At 45.2% G+C, this 15902-nt stretch overlaps 1 protein-coding gene across 5 annotated transcripts in view; it reads right to left on the reverse strand.

Annotated features, from left to right (window-relative positions):
- The window catches only part of LOC123767542 (rab-like protein 6), a 70114-nt gene that overhangs the window by 23229 nt on the left and 30983 nt on the right, over positions 1 to 15902 (reverse strand). For all 5 annotated transcript variants that reach the window (XM_045757238.2, XM_069310364.1, XM_045757239.2 and 2 more), the window contains 5 exons: positions 15161 to 15370; positions 9199 to 9353; positions 7616 to 7775; positions 6376 to 6560; positions 6037 to 6187 (listed from right to left, as the gene is read on the reverse strand). In XM_045757238.2, the coding sequence (XP_045613194.2) occupies positions 6037 to 6187; positions 6376 to 6560; positions 7616 to 7775; positions 9199 to 9353; positions 15161 to 15370 (861 nt within the window). The remainder of the gene's footprint in view (positions 1 to 6036; positions 6188 to 6375; positions 6561 to 7615; positions 7776 to 9198; positions 9354 to 15160; positions 15371 to 15902) is intronic.

Here is a 15902-nt window from a genome sequence, read left to right on the forward strand (position 1 = left end):
AAAAGATTATAGAAAAAGATAAATTTGTAAGGTAGTCTTGAAAAGATTGCTTTATATGGTCCCACACAGGCAGAGATTCAGCTTAGGGAGCCGGTCGACCGAGCGGACAGCACGCTGGACTTTTGATCCTGTGGACCTGGGTTCAATCCCAGGCACCAGTGAGAAACAATGGGCAGAGTTTCTTTCACCCTATGCCCCTGTTACCTAGCAGTAAAATAGGTACCTGGGTGTTAGTCAGCTGTCACGGGCTGCTTCCTGGGGGTGGAGGCCTGGTCGAGGACCGGGCTGCGGGGACACTAAAAAGCCCCGAAATCATCTCAAGATAACCTCAAGATAACCACCTAAGAGTATCCGTCAGTCAGAAAGAGAGTAAGCTAGCCTCAAAGAGTGTCCGTCAGTAAGGAAGAGATTCAGGTATTCTTGAAAATATCTATGGAAAACACCACCATGGAAGCCGCTAACACTGTTCATCTATGCTATTTGTATCAGATGCATCATCACTGAACACAGAAAATGATTCATCTATGTATCATCTAAATAAATTGTAGATAGCATAGGATTGCAAGGGTAGGGTGACACTCAGAGCTGCAACTGGATACGCTCGCTGTATCGCCCTCATAGGTGCTGTATCACTTGCATCCGACCTTTGTGTTAGGTCCTTATTGCGCCTAGCTTCACCAATATTATGACCCTTAAGTTCTTCAAACAATAAGGTTTGAATTTCACCGACAGAGGGTTATCTTTCAACACCTCATCAGACAGGCGTTTGGGAGCCAGAGGCGCGTGCACCACCCATGGTTGCTCATTCAATACTAACCCAGCCAGCAGCCCTAGAGCATTCTGGGAATTTTTTCCAAGATGGCTGCCTCTCACTGCAGGTCATAAGAGTCCATTTCGTACACAACCAACCTCGTACACATTTAGAATTGGTACTGAAAAATCAAAGAGAGTTTTCTTGGTTGGCGCAGTTTCCCACCGACCGAGAATACTCGGTTGGCGCAGTTAAGTGGTTAAGGGGGCGGTAAATGCAATTTAAAATTTTGTTTAATGTCAACCAAACTTTTTTTACCAGTTGTATGTAAGAAGGGCTGCAACTGTTCAACGTTTCAGTATCACACCCCAAATAGAAAGGGAGACATGTTTTTTTTTTTCCAACGAATTTTACACATTTTCAATATCGTACTTCTACCACAATATTCAAATGACATCATTTCTATGACACTCATATATCATATTAGCATATAATAAAGGATTTTTATAAAAAGGATTATCCAAAATATGTTTAGTTTTACTAATACAAGTAGTCAAAGTTCCCGCAAAAATACATGCCAATATTTCATGTTTGCAAATATTTATAAAATCAATAAATGAACTTAGGAATAAAGTGTTTTATAAATGTTGTAGAGATGTCAACTCTACATATAAGGTGTAAATTTCATGTAAATTGAAAAAAAATGAAAGAGGAGATGCAATTTTATGTTACTTGAAAATAAATAAGATCAAACACACTGCCACCTCTGGTTGAAGTTGACTTCAACTAATTTCCTCCAAAATTTGCATCTTTACAGATAGGCATACTTTCTGTAAGGTGTATAAGTTTCATGCAAATTGGCTGTTAAAAAATATGAAAAAAAAATTGAGAAAAAAAACCAACGTTGAATGTACTGTAATGAAATACCATTTTCTGGGCGAGTCCCGGAGGGTCCCCAGAGCTTACTAGGCTGATATACTAATGTCAGACTTTGGCATCAATCATGTGTATGGAGTTCTTTGGGCCTATCGGGGACCACGAGCCAGAACCTGGCCCCCCTCTAGAGGGGCAAAGGGAGCAATGGACTATAGAAACCCCCGTGTGGTTCGAAGCATTCTATGTCTGCCATCGACCGGGTTAGGCACCCAGAAAGGTAAGCACTCCAAAACAAACCCCGATTCTGGTGAAAATTGTAATCAAATGCCGAACGAGAGTATAGAACTCCTCAAATAAAAACGAGCAAACTAGTATGACGTCACCCGTCGTAACACACTGTTACGACTGGGGCTCCCCCTTCCCCCTCCCTGGGAGGGGGAAGGGGGAGCCCCAGACCCCCCATGCTGGCGATCCACACCCCAGTTCTGAGGCTGGATGTCAAAAACACGTGAAAAACTGCTGCCTGGAGGGAGGGAGGGACGCCGGGGAGCCTCCAGGACTCACCCAGAAAATGGAGTTTCATTACATTCAACGCTGGTTTTCTGGGGGAAGCCCCTACGGCTCCCTGGAGCTAACTACCCACAGAGGAAAGAATAGGGACCTACCCGGGAAGCAGTTGCCACTGACTCCTCAACTTGAGGTGGAGACAACTGGCTGCATCCGCTGACCCAAAGCGACACAGGCTCGACTGGGCCCAGGAACGTTAACAAGGTAACGAGCAGCCAGGACCCTATTCGACCTCCAAAATCCCCGCACCCGAATGTCAGCCCAGGACAATTACCAAAGACGGCGTCAAGAGCCGCAAACTTGCGAACGTCATGGGCACGGGGAAAGACCGCAGGCTGGCTAGTCTTAATAACCCTGCGCTCGACCTAGGAGACCTGCACCTGCAAACAGGGAAGAAGGGAAACCAGATCAGCCCAAAGCGCGTCTAAGGACACAGAAGGCATGGTGCACAAATAACTGCAGAGAGCAGCAACCGGACACAAAACATGATGCACCCCTGGCCGAACCAACCAAGCATCAACAACCCAGGGACCCCTCTGGAATGCAGCAGTCTCATTCTTCGCCAGAAAAGGAGAAGGCTGCAGACGAACAAACCGATCACCCTGACTGAAGGAGCAGAAACTTCTGTGCCGAAGGAGAGCATGAAGCTCACCCACCTGACCCCCAGAGGCCAATGCCAACAGGAAAAGAGCCTTCGAAAAACAATCCAGAACCGAAGGGGCCACAACAAAGCGAGAAGAAAAAAAAAGAGAGCAATCTGTCCAATGACCAGGATGGCTCAGGCAGCGCATGAGCAGGCTGGAGGTGAAACAACGCCCGAGACAGCATGCAAAACGGCGCAGACGTGACATCAATACCGAAAGCAAGCTGAAGCCGCCAGCGCCACACAATACGAGGCGACCGTGTTAGGCATAAGGAGACGATCCTGGAACAACCAAGAGAGAAAGGACAACACCACCCTAACAGAAAGTGAAGTACAATGACGAAGATGTAAGAAGAACCGGAAGGACCGCCAGGAAACTTCATACATCTGCCGAGACAAAGCCCCGCAGGTGAGACACTAATATGGAAGCCACCGGATCACCATAGAGATGATGATAACGAGTTAAAAATACCTAACGCGAAGACTTGAGAAGATTGAACCAGCCACGTGACGTACAGGTTCGATCTGCACACCCGCACAACAAGGTAAAGACAGGACAGTCCTCCAGCCAGGACGACTCCAGAACCTTGTAACGGAGCCAGAAATGGAACGAAGTCCCAAATTTGAAAGCCGAGGAATCCATTCCCAAGACAATCTGGGTCACGCAGGAGGTTTGCCGCAAGGGCCGCCTGCACCGCAGCAGGTTGGATGCGATAAGCCGAAAACCTCCGGAAAGACGGAACCGAAGCGCTCGGGAAAACACAGAACCGAACCAGGGGAGGGGCAGACACCAAATCCAACTCGTACGCAGAGGGGGGAAAAGAAAACCCCACTCCTTGTAACAGTAAGCCCCGCTCAGAGGGTAGAAAAACCCAGGCGGGGTCCAACGGAGCCCAAGGCCCCCCCCAAGTCAGCGCATCCCCAGCCCCAGGGTCCTCTTCTGCAGGACCTGGGGCCAAGTCCTCCCCCCAAGCACCGACCCCACAAGACAAGGTCGGCGCAGCCATAGAAGCCGGATAGAATGAGGCCCACTGGTCAGACCCAGAAGCTTCGGTCGGGGGAGGAGACTCGAATGCCTCCGTCGCCACACCAGAAGGGGCATCCCCCGAGGCTGCCCAAGTCTCAAGACCAACTAACCCCTGCCCTGACTCCGAAACCCTCAGACGTTTCTCCCCTGCCAGAAGCAGGGGAGGGGGACCAAAACAAAGAACAGGAGGGGAAGAACCAGGAGGTGCGGACTGAACCAGGGTCGAAGCGACCCTCGCCCCCAAGTCCGGGTCCCTATAAGCAAAACGGGACAGCCGCGGGGCATCTGGGTGAGCAACCAACCTAGCTCGTTGCAACAACCGAAACCTAGAATGCAATGCCTGCACAGCCTGTACCTGAAGATGATCATCCACAGATTGGGTAAATTGAGTCACCAGCTAGCAACAAAACTCACAGGACTCGGGTTCGAAAGTGTCACCGACCCAACAGGCTGCGTGACAGAGGCAAAAACAGTGAGGGTCGCCCTGAGTCAATGGGACCGAACAACCCTCAAACTCGCACGAAGCGAGGGGGACACCGGGGTCACATCCATCGGACCCACACATCCCCTAAGGGATTCCCAGGGTCCTGAGTGTTTACTTGAAGAGGACTCGCGCTCAGGTAAACCCAGGCAGGGTACTGCTAACCGGCGCCCAAAACTACCAAACAAACTGTCTAAAGTTGAACCCCAGGGACATGTACACTCATGGGGACCAAGCAGGGGGCACCACCATGTATCAGGGTGAGGCCAAACACCATTGGCAAATAGGGCAGAACCCCCCACCAAGGCAAAAACAAAAAGATAAACAAAACCCCACAAGAGGACAACGTACCCCAAGGAACAGAGCCAGCCACTGTGATAGGTGACAACTAGGTGCACAGCACCCTGTGCCCCTTACCAGTGCAAAAACTGCCTCTTACCCTAAGGTAAACTAGGGAGACAAAACACCCAAGTACCCAAAGGGCGGCCGAGAAACCGAGCAGTAAAATGGACACACAAGGGCAGACCCCAAGGAACTTGTGGAAGGTAACCCCAAGCTCCAAAGGTAGTACTTACAAGGCACCTAGGGAAGGGAACCCTAGGCACATGCAGCCTGAGTACTGAGGAATAACTCCTGGCTCTCGCACCCCTGGAGTACAGCAGCCACACACAAGGTACAGCGCAGCAAAAAGACTGGAGCCAGAGCACACAACCGAGCCAATAGCATCTGCCTCAAGAACTGGGGTGTAGATCGCCGGCGCAGTAGGTCTAGGGCTACCCCTTCCCCCTCCCGGGGAGGGGAGACTGCGCAGACAGCGGGGCGACGATGGGTGACATTATACTAGTTTGCTCGTTTTTGTTTGGGGAGTTCTATCCACTCGTTCAGCTTTTGGTTGCAATTTTCACCAGAATAGAGGTATGTTTTGGGACGCCTACCTTTCTGGGTGCCTAACCCGGTCAATGGCAGACATAGAATGTTTCCAATTACACGGGGGTTTCTACAAGCCAGAACCTGGTCCCCTCAGAGAGGCATATGGAGTAATTGGCCACTGGAAAAAAAAAACCCTGTGGTTGGGGGTTTTCCTTGTCTGCCATCGACCGGGATTAGGCATCCAAAAAGATAGGCATAACAAAACAGACCCCACATGGTAAGAAAATTGCAACCGAAAACTGAACAGAGAGGCAGAACTACCTCAAATCCCAAGGAACAAGCAAACGAGCAAATGTCACGCCTCGCCACTGCACCATTGACTGTTCAATATGACATGACCAATATCCCACATAGTTCATTTGGAACCTTCTGTTGCAGGTGGTGTAGCTACAAAGGAAACAAACCCTTTTGTGGCACATTTGAGCTATGTGTTGTTGCTCTAAATGCTTTATTCCGAGGATAACCTTTGTGAGCTATCAAGCTTTTTGCCCCTGGTGTCACTGCTAGCAGTAGTCAAGGAAAAACTGAAGTTTGGACAAAATGCACCAGCTGCATCATCTTTTGCTGGCATGTGCAATGCAGCACAGAGTACAGTAGTTTTAGTTTTTGTTTATTTATGGAAATAATAGTCAATGTATTATTTAATGAAATAGGCTTGGGTCTAACTTTTTTAGGTTTTGGAAAAATTCAGACTGAATTGATATACTTATTATGAAACACAGCCAAACATTATACTGTAGTATATATATATATTACAGTACCTGTCATCCTCCAGCATTGGTGGTGATATGGGTGATGCTGTTGGTTCTTTACTATGGGCTGAAATAATGTCATTAAGGAAGGACTGATCTAACCGCCCACCATCTGGCACAAAATCATCCAATGATACTGGATCAGATGTAGCTATGTCTTCTGGGGGTAAGATAAAAATAAAAGCAATACAGTATATTAATAATGCAAGCGTATAGGTATTGACACAAAATTAGAACAACAGATATAATTAAATAAATTCTGTATATTGTATTTTAAGAAGTTAGGATCAATAAAACCTGAGACACCATCTATTTGTAAACACCTTTAACATAAAATATGGCACATACCTAATGCTGCCTCTTTTGCTTGTTCTGCTTCTTTGGTTTTATTAAAAATACGTGACATAAAACTTGTCTTCTCTTGAGATTTTTCAGGACTCTGACTAGGTGCCTTCGGTCCACAAGTGCTAGTGGAGGGACTATTACTGCTATTGTTATGGCTGCTGCTGCTGCTGCTGCTGCTGTTGTTCACACTGCAAAAAATCCAAGTCAATTTATCCAATACTGTAGTGTTATTCTTAAATGTGCAATTCTAATTTCTCGTAATAACAGGGAACTAGCCAAACAAAGCAGCCACACACAGTCTTTCCTTTTAGTCTTTACACATATATAGCACTAAACTGTACATGTGCCCACATTCACTCAAATATAAATTCATCTGTAGCAACAACATTTGAAATTCTATTTAGACGTTTGTAGGCATTCCAAATACTACTAATGACATCCAATCATTTCCCAGAAACAAGCAATTTCCATCAACCAATCAATATACAGAATTGGTCCAAACTGAGTCAGGTGGATGGGGATATGAGGCCATCTGACCACATTTGGACATTTTCTTAACACAGCTCTGCCAGAAACAACACCTTTAATCTGCCTGGATACAGGCATTTAATCTCATGGATACATTAGTCAAAATGATGACATGCCAGAGATTTGTGCAATTGAATAACCACTTTCGAGTTAAAGGTTTATTTGACTCTTCTTAGGGCCTTTTCTTCATCAATCTGCGGCATGGTAGTGTTGAGGTGCCTGTAGGGCATACCCAATGCCCAACATGCAAGGTCTGGCATTTTTCAATATTTAAAAGCCTTTGCCAGTCTTCGGACCATTTGTGGAGTTAATGAAGATTTCTTTGTAAGGCCTCATTATTATTTTTGCTTCCTACTTTACCCTAGTTATCTTAGTGTCATCTGCAAGTGTGATGATGTGGTTTACAATATTCTCACCTATGTCACTGATATATATGACAAAGAATTACCCACAAGATGGAAACTTGTGGGACTCCACTCACTACATTTTCCATTTAGATTCATTTCCATTTAAGACCATTGCTTTTTTTCTTTGGACAAAACTAAAATCAGATATTACTGAACAGTACTTTTAAGGCAAAGTAAACTCATTCTCCAAGCATCACTGAGAAACTGGATAGTTTGTGAGAAAAAGTTATTAATGTGTAGAGCCATAAGGTATCCATACTGGGAATGCCTAACCATACACAGGATTCAGTATGTTTTGTCAGACTTACCCTGCAGCTGCTGATGGACTGATAACAGGAGGGGACTTGGAAGCTTGTATATTTGCAGCCAACACAGTAGATGAAGTATGTTCAGCTGGATGAGGGCTGGATTGTGTGCCTAATGTTGCAGAGGACAGACTCACAGGCACAGATACTGACTTAGATACTCCTGGGTAAATAAATACAATACAAATTAGTAAACCCCTAAAGTATAGTTTATAAAGGTCATATGTCAATCTGCCTGCTTGCCTGCCAGTCTGTCTGCATTTGCCCATCTAAGTCTCTACAGGTATGTTTGTCCATATGCCCTGTCACTCTGTGTATTCCTGTCTCTTCACCTATCCAACTGTCTGCTAATATGGATGATAATATTAAAATGGGTTGGTAGGTTTCACACTGCAGGTCATTTCACTCCAGTGACCTGCGGTGTGAAGCCTGACTAGCTGGCCATGAGGTGGGTTCCCCAGGGGAAAACTCAACAGGTCACCAATTACTGAGTAACGGCCTTACTCAAACAGACTGTTTCAGAAAACCAACCCCCTCCCCAGCTAGTTACAGATTCCCTGGAGTCTCCAGGGGCAAACTACTATCCCCGAATTCCCCAAATGTACTGTATAGAAATAAAACCAATAATGAATTTGTCATGCATAGAAAAAGAATGAAATCAGTCATAAAGCATTGGTTCAATTGTGTAAAAACCTGCTCAACAGCTATTAAATTTTGCCACAATACTGGCCATGCATGATGTCAAAGTTGAGATATTATCTCACAAAGCCAAAGACACCTCAGCAAATATATGACTTGATCACAGAACACCAAAGCTGTAGTCTCTAACACACGATAAGAAAGAAAATGTGGCTGCATGAGTGTGTGTGCACATGTGTGTGGTTGTCATGTATTAAGTAGTCATGTATGGTTATGTATGTGGTTGTTGTATATATGATTGTGTGTCGGGGAAGAGGGGGGTTGTTGCATATAGATGAATGGCTGTTGGGTTCAAAGGTAGGTATTTTGGATTATTGGAAAGCCAGTATCAATTAGGCGATGCCATATGTGGGTGGGTAAGAGTAAGGTGTATGAACCATTCTCTTGTAGCTTTTAATAGAGGGTTGTTGTGGATGACCAATCCATTTTCACCTCTGTGTCAACCACATCTTACTGATCCTAGTCTCATCAGCTTCATAAGATAAAAACCTACAGGTTGAGAACACTGTCTTTACATTTCAACAGAGCACCCTCTTCTCAACAGTACTACCAACCTCGCAGTCAACACTGGACTCCTGCCACCACGGTATTTGATGCCTTGCCAGCCATCTCCTAACTGGAGCTGCATCTCACAAATTACTTATTACTATGTAATTTATAGAGAACATATGTTGATGACTGATGCTAAATGTCTGAGTGCCCAACTGTCTTGTTATTTTTAAGTTTGATTAGACTACCTAAGCTCACTCTTGCCAAGATATGCATAGAGATTTACAACCAACTTAATGGATTTTATAGACAAGCTACAGGATCAATATAAAAGCTGTAACTTTTGAAATGAATCAGTATAAATATTAAATACTAATGTGATGTGGGATGTAACTCACCATTGACAGATGTGTTGAGGTTTGAAGAAGATGCAACATTATTAATAGAGTGTGACTGAGGAATAGGGGTTGTGTTGATTGGGGCAGCAACCTGGGCCACAGGACCCAATGATTCAGCTGTCGCTCTTCTACGATCGGTCAACTGGCTCAAGAAGCTGCAAAATTGTTAATTTGTTTGGTTAAAATTACTTGCTATTAAAAATTTGTAAATTTTAGCTATTCATGGTAAAATTTCAACATACTGTACCTATACTGTATATTTATTTTCATGCAGTCAGAGCAAAGTGACAACACCATGTCTCCAGACACTTCTTTTGATGATCATATTCCCACTTTAATGCAAGCTTGATCAAGAAGACTCAAAATTTATGACATTGTATTACAATAGAAAAGTTCTTAGTCAGACTTCATGTAAAAGGGCTTACACCTGCTTGGGCCACAAACAATGAACACATGCTCATATAGCTGTGTGCAGTGTGACAAGTAAATGAAGAGAAGATATAAGTGTGAAACTTTAAAAAGGGAATGTTTGGTTTGCTGGGTTTAGGTGAAACGAAGTTCACAGCAGGCCTGTCAAAATTATTTGACTATAATGATCTAGATTTAATATATTACTACATTAAGCATTTAGGTAGATAAAAAATACATGAATAAATAATAAACAACATACATGGATGTATATATTTCAGCCCATCCTCCTAAAATGAAAGTACTTATAGTAACCATTTGGTTGAAAGTACTGTACCAATATGTATTGATGGACCACCAAAAAATTGAGTTATATATTACTGAATTTGGCCAAATGGTAATTTTTTTCAACCAGACAATATAGAACCTAACCAAGCCTCTTTTACCAATCCTAGGCCTAATACTACTATCTTAGGCCTAATATACAGTCAGCCACGTGCTTTCCAAACCATCCCATCCCGGAAGGGGCAGGTTATCATAAGGTTATCTTGAGATGATTTCGGGGCTTTAGTGTCCCAGCAGCCCGGTCCTCGACCAGGCCTCCACCCCCAGGAAGCAGCCCGTGACAGCTGACTAACTCCCAGGTACCTATTTACTGCTATGTAACAGGGGCATCAGGGTGAAAAAAACTCTGCCCCTTGTTTCTCGCCGGTGCCCGGGATCGAACCCAGGATCACGCATCCAGTGTTCTGTCCACTCAGCCACCACCAGCCAGGGGCGGACCCCCAGACCCCCGTGCCGGCTACTCACACCTTCAGTTCGGAGGCTGAGCATCAAAACAAAACTGCCTACCGGAGAGAGGGAGGGTGCCAGGGAGCCTCCAGGGCTCGCCCAGAAAATGGTGTTTCATTACATACGCTGGTTTTCTGTGGGGAAGCCCCTCCGGCTTCCTGGAGCTACCTAACCAAAGACAAGTAAAAGAGGGAGGCAGTCACCAGGCGCACATTAACTCGAAGTCGTGAAAACTGGCTGCAACCTGTGATTCAAAGCCACACACGAACGACTGGGACCAGGAATATCGACCAAATAATGAGAGGCCAGGACCCTGTTTGACCTCCAAAACCCCCATGCCCGAATGTCAACCCAAGACACATTGCCGAACACGGCAGCCAAAGCAGCAAACTTACACTTGTCATGGGCACGAGGGCAGACCACAGGCTGGCTAAATTTAATAACCCTGAGGACAACCTGGGAAACCCGAGCCCTGGAATAGGAAATGAGGGGAAACCGGATCAACCCAAAGCGCATCCCATGCCACAGCAACCGAGACACGCAGATAACAGCGAAGAGCTGCAACCAGGCAACACACTATACACCCCCAGCCTGACCAACCAAGCATCCATGACCCAAGGGAGCTTCCAGAAAGCTACCGTCTCGTTCTTTGCCAGAAAAGAAGGAGACAGCTGCAAACGAACACACCGAACACCAGGATCGAAAGAGCAGAAACCCCTGCACAGCAGGAAAGCATAAAGCATACCAACCAGACCCCCAGAGGCCAATGTCAACAGAAACAGCCTTGGAAAAACAATCTTAAACCAAAGGGGCCACTACAAACCGAGGAGAAGAGAGAAAAGAACCCATTCCAAGAAACAGGACTGCTCAAGCGGCACATGAGCAGGTCGGAGGTCAAACAAAGCACGAGCAAGCATGCGAAACAAGGCCAAAGTGACATCCGCCCCAAATGCAAGCTGGAGCGGCTCTGGCAGTGCCACACGATAAGAGGCGACAGAACTGTGCAGCAAATGATGATCCTGAAAAAGCCAAGAAAGAAAGGACAAAACAACTTGATCAGAAATAGAAGACAACCTACAAAGAGTGAAAATGCCGAAAAGAACGCCAGAAAAACATCTTACTATCGCCAAGACGAAGCTCGCAGGTGGGATAACATCAAAGAAGAAACCTGATCATCATACAAATGATGATATACACATGTCAAGAAGACCAAACGCAGAGAGACAACCAGCTACGTACCGGACCAGTCCGATCTGCTGAAAGAGACAGAGCTACGGAAAATGCCCCGGGTTCGGACATCGAACAAGTAACGCCTGAAATAAAGGCTGGGCCGGCTACCAAGGGGCCACAAGGATGACTCTCTCACGGCAAGACTCCAAAAGAGCTAGAACTCGAAGCAACAGCCCAACTGGAGGAGAAAAACTCCACTTTGACCAGTCCTGCCAAAAGGCAACTACCGTGACAGCTCCGCAGTCGGGGAAGGTCGCCACATATCGGGAGACGCCAAGACCATGCCAACGCAAAGAGGTCCACCTCTGGGAACCTGTATGTCCGGCAGAGCCAACTGAAGGAGTCGACCGTCCAGTCCGTGGACAGGGAAATGAACTGAGACAGGCCGTCCACCAGGATGTTGGACACTCCCCAGATATGAACCATACGGACAGCCAAACCCTGAGAATCCAGCAGACAAGTCACCTGAAGCAACTAGCCCCAAAGAACCAAAGACCAAAAAGTACCCTCGCAGTTCAGACAATGAACCATTGGATAGCAGTCCAAATGGATCCGGATCATAGAACCTGAGCTACCCTAGGGGAGCCGGTCGGCCAAGCAGACAGTGCGCTGGACTTGTGATCCTGTGGTCCTGGGTTCGATCCCAGGCGCCGGCGAGAAACAATGGCCAGAGTTTCTTTCACCCTATGCTCCTGTTACCTAGCAGTAAAATACCTGGGTGTTAGTCAGTTGTCATTGGCTGCTTCCTGGGGGTGGAGGCCTGGTCGAGGACAGGGCCGCGGGGACACTAATAAAGCCCCAAAATCATCTCAAGATAACCCCGAACCCTCCGAAGCGACAGCCAAACCACAGCGAACTCCCGCACAGTGCTGGGAGTCCAACGGAAGAACAGAGCCCAACACCCCTGGCCGGTCTGGTGAGCACTGGCTTAAGTAGGCTCTAAGGCACTGATCCCCAAAAACACCCAAGAGGAAGCCGGCGACGCAGCAATTGACGCAAGGCCCCCAGAGGCTGAGCTCAACGATTGCGAGCGAGGTAGAAGGAACATCCCTGAAGGAACCAGAACAGATGCTAAAGTCAGACCTGACCCAGCGGATAAACCAGCACGGCAAAGTTCAGACTCCTGCACAGCTGTTTGGGAATAGTGGCCTGAACTCCTAGATGAAGTGGGACAAGTCAACACGCATCCCGGAGAGCCAGAGACACCATCAAACAACCCGGCCCCAAATAGAAACTGAATCAACGACAGAGAGGTCATCCAGAAGGAGGGCAAGGAATAAAGTGGGACAGACAGGACAAGTCCAGAGTGAACCAAAGATCCACAGTCCTGCTTCGGGACTGGAACAAGATGACCTAACAGAGTGAAGAGGAAGTAGCCCGCCCAACCAACCCCAAACCCCCCAGAGGAGGAGCCACCCAACCCCACCACAGGCCGGAGGACATGACCCAAACCGCCCACGAATCGTGGGACCAAGCATGGGGCAAACAGAGCCAGTCTCCCCCCCCCTCTCCACAGTGCCCTGTCAATGGGGCGACCCATGAAAGGGCTGGCACTCTCTCCGAGAAAAAATAAATAAATTATAAAATGAAAAAGAAAAATTAATACGCCAACTTGCAAGCAGATCGAGCCCCGTGCCGACCAGACGAAGATGGCTCCGGAGGAGGCACTGGCACAAAAGCTGCACCAAAGTCCCACCTTGACGAGCAAAAGCTGGAGCCCCAGCACAACCACAAAATTCGTGCCAAGACCCAAGAAGTGCAGTCTGCAAGCCAGGAAGACCCCAGAACCCCAGCAGAAGCAAATCTGGGGTGCACAGGAGGGAATCACCAAGAGCCTCCTGAACCTCTAAAGGGAAAACCCGTGACGAAGAAAACATACGGAACAAAACCGAAGAACCCAAAGGAACCTGGAAACAAACCTGGGAGGAGCCCTAACCACCACATTTGCCGGCGGAAAACGCACCACAGAAAGGAAGGGCAAGACACACAACCCAGACAGAACTCCTGGCTAAATTAGCCAGAAAATGGACCGAAAACCAAGGGTCAAAGACGTGGGAGCAAGCAGAGCAGACAGGCATGGACATTGGGTCCAAAAACCAGGGCCCAGAACCCAAACACAGACAGAAAACACAAAACTGGGCAAAAAACCAACACCCAAACATTCCCAGAGGAACAAATAGGGCAGATCGCCCCGAAAGAAAGACAAAACAGAAACACGGCAACGGGAGGATAAAAACTTGAAGCGAAAAAGCGCCCCCAAAACGCGAACGCACACCCCCAGTCACATGTAAATAAGCAAACTACAGCACCGCCCTGGCGGCCAGGTGGGGAGGCATCTGCAGAAAGATGATGGCCACCAAAACAAAAGGAGACACGGCAGACACAAGGGGAGCCGAAATCATGCCAGCAAATGTGGGAAATAAAGCAGATGGGAGGAAGGACAAAAAGCTTTGTTTTTTCTGGACTTTTATAACATTAAAAGAACAAAATGTGAACTTTGGTGGTCCATCACTACATATTGGTACTTTTGACCAAATAGTTATAATAAGTACTGTCATTTCAAGAGGCTGGGTTGATATATTTGTAATTATCATAGTGTATTCACAGGACAAGAGCCAAAGCTCATGGTGTCCAGGGTTCCTTACAATCTTCCTCATATGTTTCGAAGCTTCTCATGGTGTTGTCATACACTACCTTCTCATTTAAATTATTACATCTGGCTACCACTCTGCAAATGGTATAAAATATACTGTACATAAGTTTTTTGGTGCCTTAGGCTTTCCTAGCTTGAATCTATGAGTTTATGTTCTTAATCTTGTTAATGCAAAAACAGAAATATTTCAGGTATGAAATATACTGTACATACATTTTTTGGCGCCTTGGGTTTTCCTAGCTTGAATCTATGAGTTTATGTTCTTAATCTTGTTAATGTAAAAAATCTTCTTTATCAATTTAGTTGATTCCCCTCATATTTTTGACAATTGTAATTATATCACTTTTTTCTTTTGTGCACTAGTTTTGCCATATGTAATGCCTAAAAATGTCCTCATAGTGCTTGTGGTTTAGGTCTAGAGATTATTTAATATATATATATATATACTGTACCTCATTTTGTGCATCTTTTTTAATTTATTTACAATGTTTTTTTTTATAAAGGCACCATACAACTATTAAATATTCTAATTCAAGTCTAATAAACATAAGTAATAGGCAACTTTTTCAAGCATTTCTCTGAATTTATGAATTTAAATGCATTTGAATACTCATGAATTTAAAATCATTATAATACCCATGAATTTAAATGCAATTTTTTAAATTGGCCAGAGCAGAGTAGGTTTATCTTACTATGCCTATGACATTGACCTCTAGCAACAGCTTACTATCCAGTACAACACTAGGTCTTTTACCTAGCCAGAGAAACTTCTGCTCTGGCCCCCTCCTGATGGGTGGCTCCCAGAAGGCAGTAAGGTGTCGGGGCTATAAACATATAGGAATAAATATTAATATAAAATTACTGTACATACATACATACATGTCATAATTTGCATCATCACTCTCCTGATAGAGATCAAGCTCTTGAATTGTAGCATCAATCTCTGCCATATTGGTTTCCAACTGCCTCAGAAGTGTTACTCTCTGTAGTTGAAGGAATGGAAGATTGAAAAATTTGTGCAAAAACTTCAAACCATATCCATTACGCATGGACGATTCCGTGTAGCGTATATCAGCAGCACCTTCTGGTCTGTAATGGAAATATATAATGTTGTAGGAACATGTACTATAATATCCTGAATAAGCTAATCATGTTTATTACACTAACTGCTGTACTGCACTGCGCTGAACAAATGTTGTTCTGAGAATTGTGCTATTTTTTTTAATTAGGCTATATTTTAATGTTTTCATCACAATGTGTTTTGAAATGAAAATGGGTGAGTTTGAAAACATTTTGACATTAACTTTACTTGAACATTTAAACAACAAAAATCTGTCCTTAACAATTGCACTATGAAGTTTTTGTTAAAACAGGTGTGCAGTGCAGGGGGTTAAACAAAGAAAATAATTACTATAATAATAAAAGAAGATATTACACAATTTCCTCTTGAGTCATAGAAGACAAGCACCTCCACTAATATTACTCTTTACTGATTTTTTTTCACTTTCTAGATTAATAATTGTATAGGAGTAATGTATAAATATTTTGGTAAGCAGTGGCATGGGAGACCTCCCCATATTGGTAAATAACAGTTTTATGCCAGCATATGTTGTGGTATCTG

This window comes from Procambarus clarkii, chromosome 67, assembly GCF_040958095.1.
Source record: "Procambarus clarkii isolate CNS0578487 chromosome 67, FALCON_Pclarkii_2.0, whole genome shotgun sequence".
In the NCBI taxonomy this organism is placed as follows: Eukaryota; Metazoa; Arthropoda; class Malacostraca; order Decapoda; family Cambaridae; genus Procambarus; species Procambarus clarkii.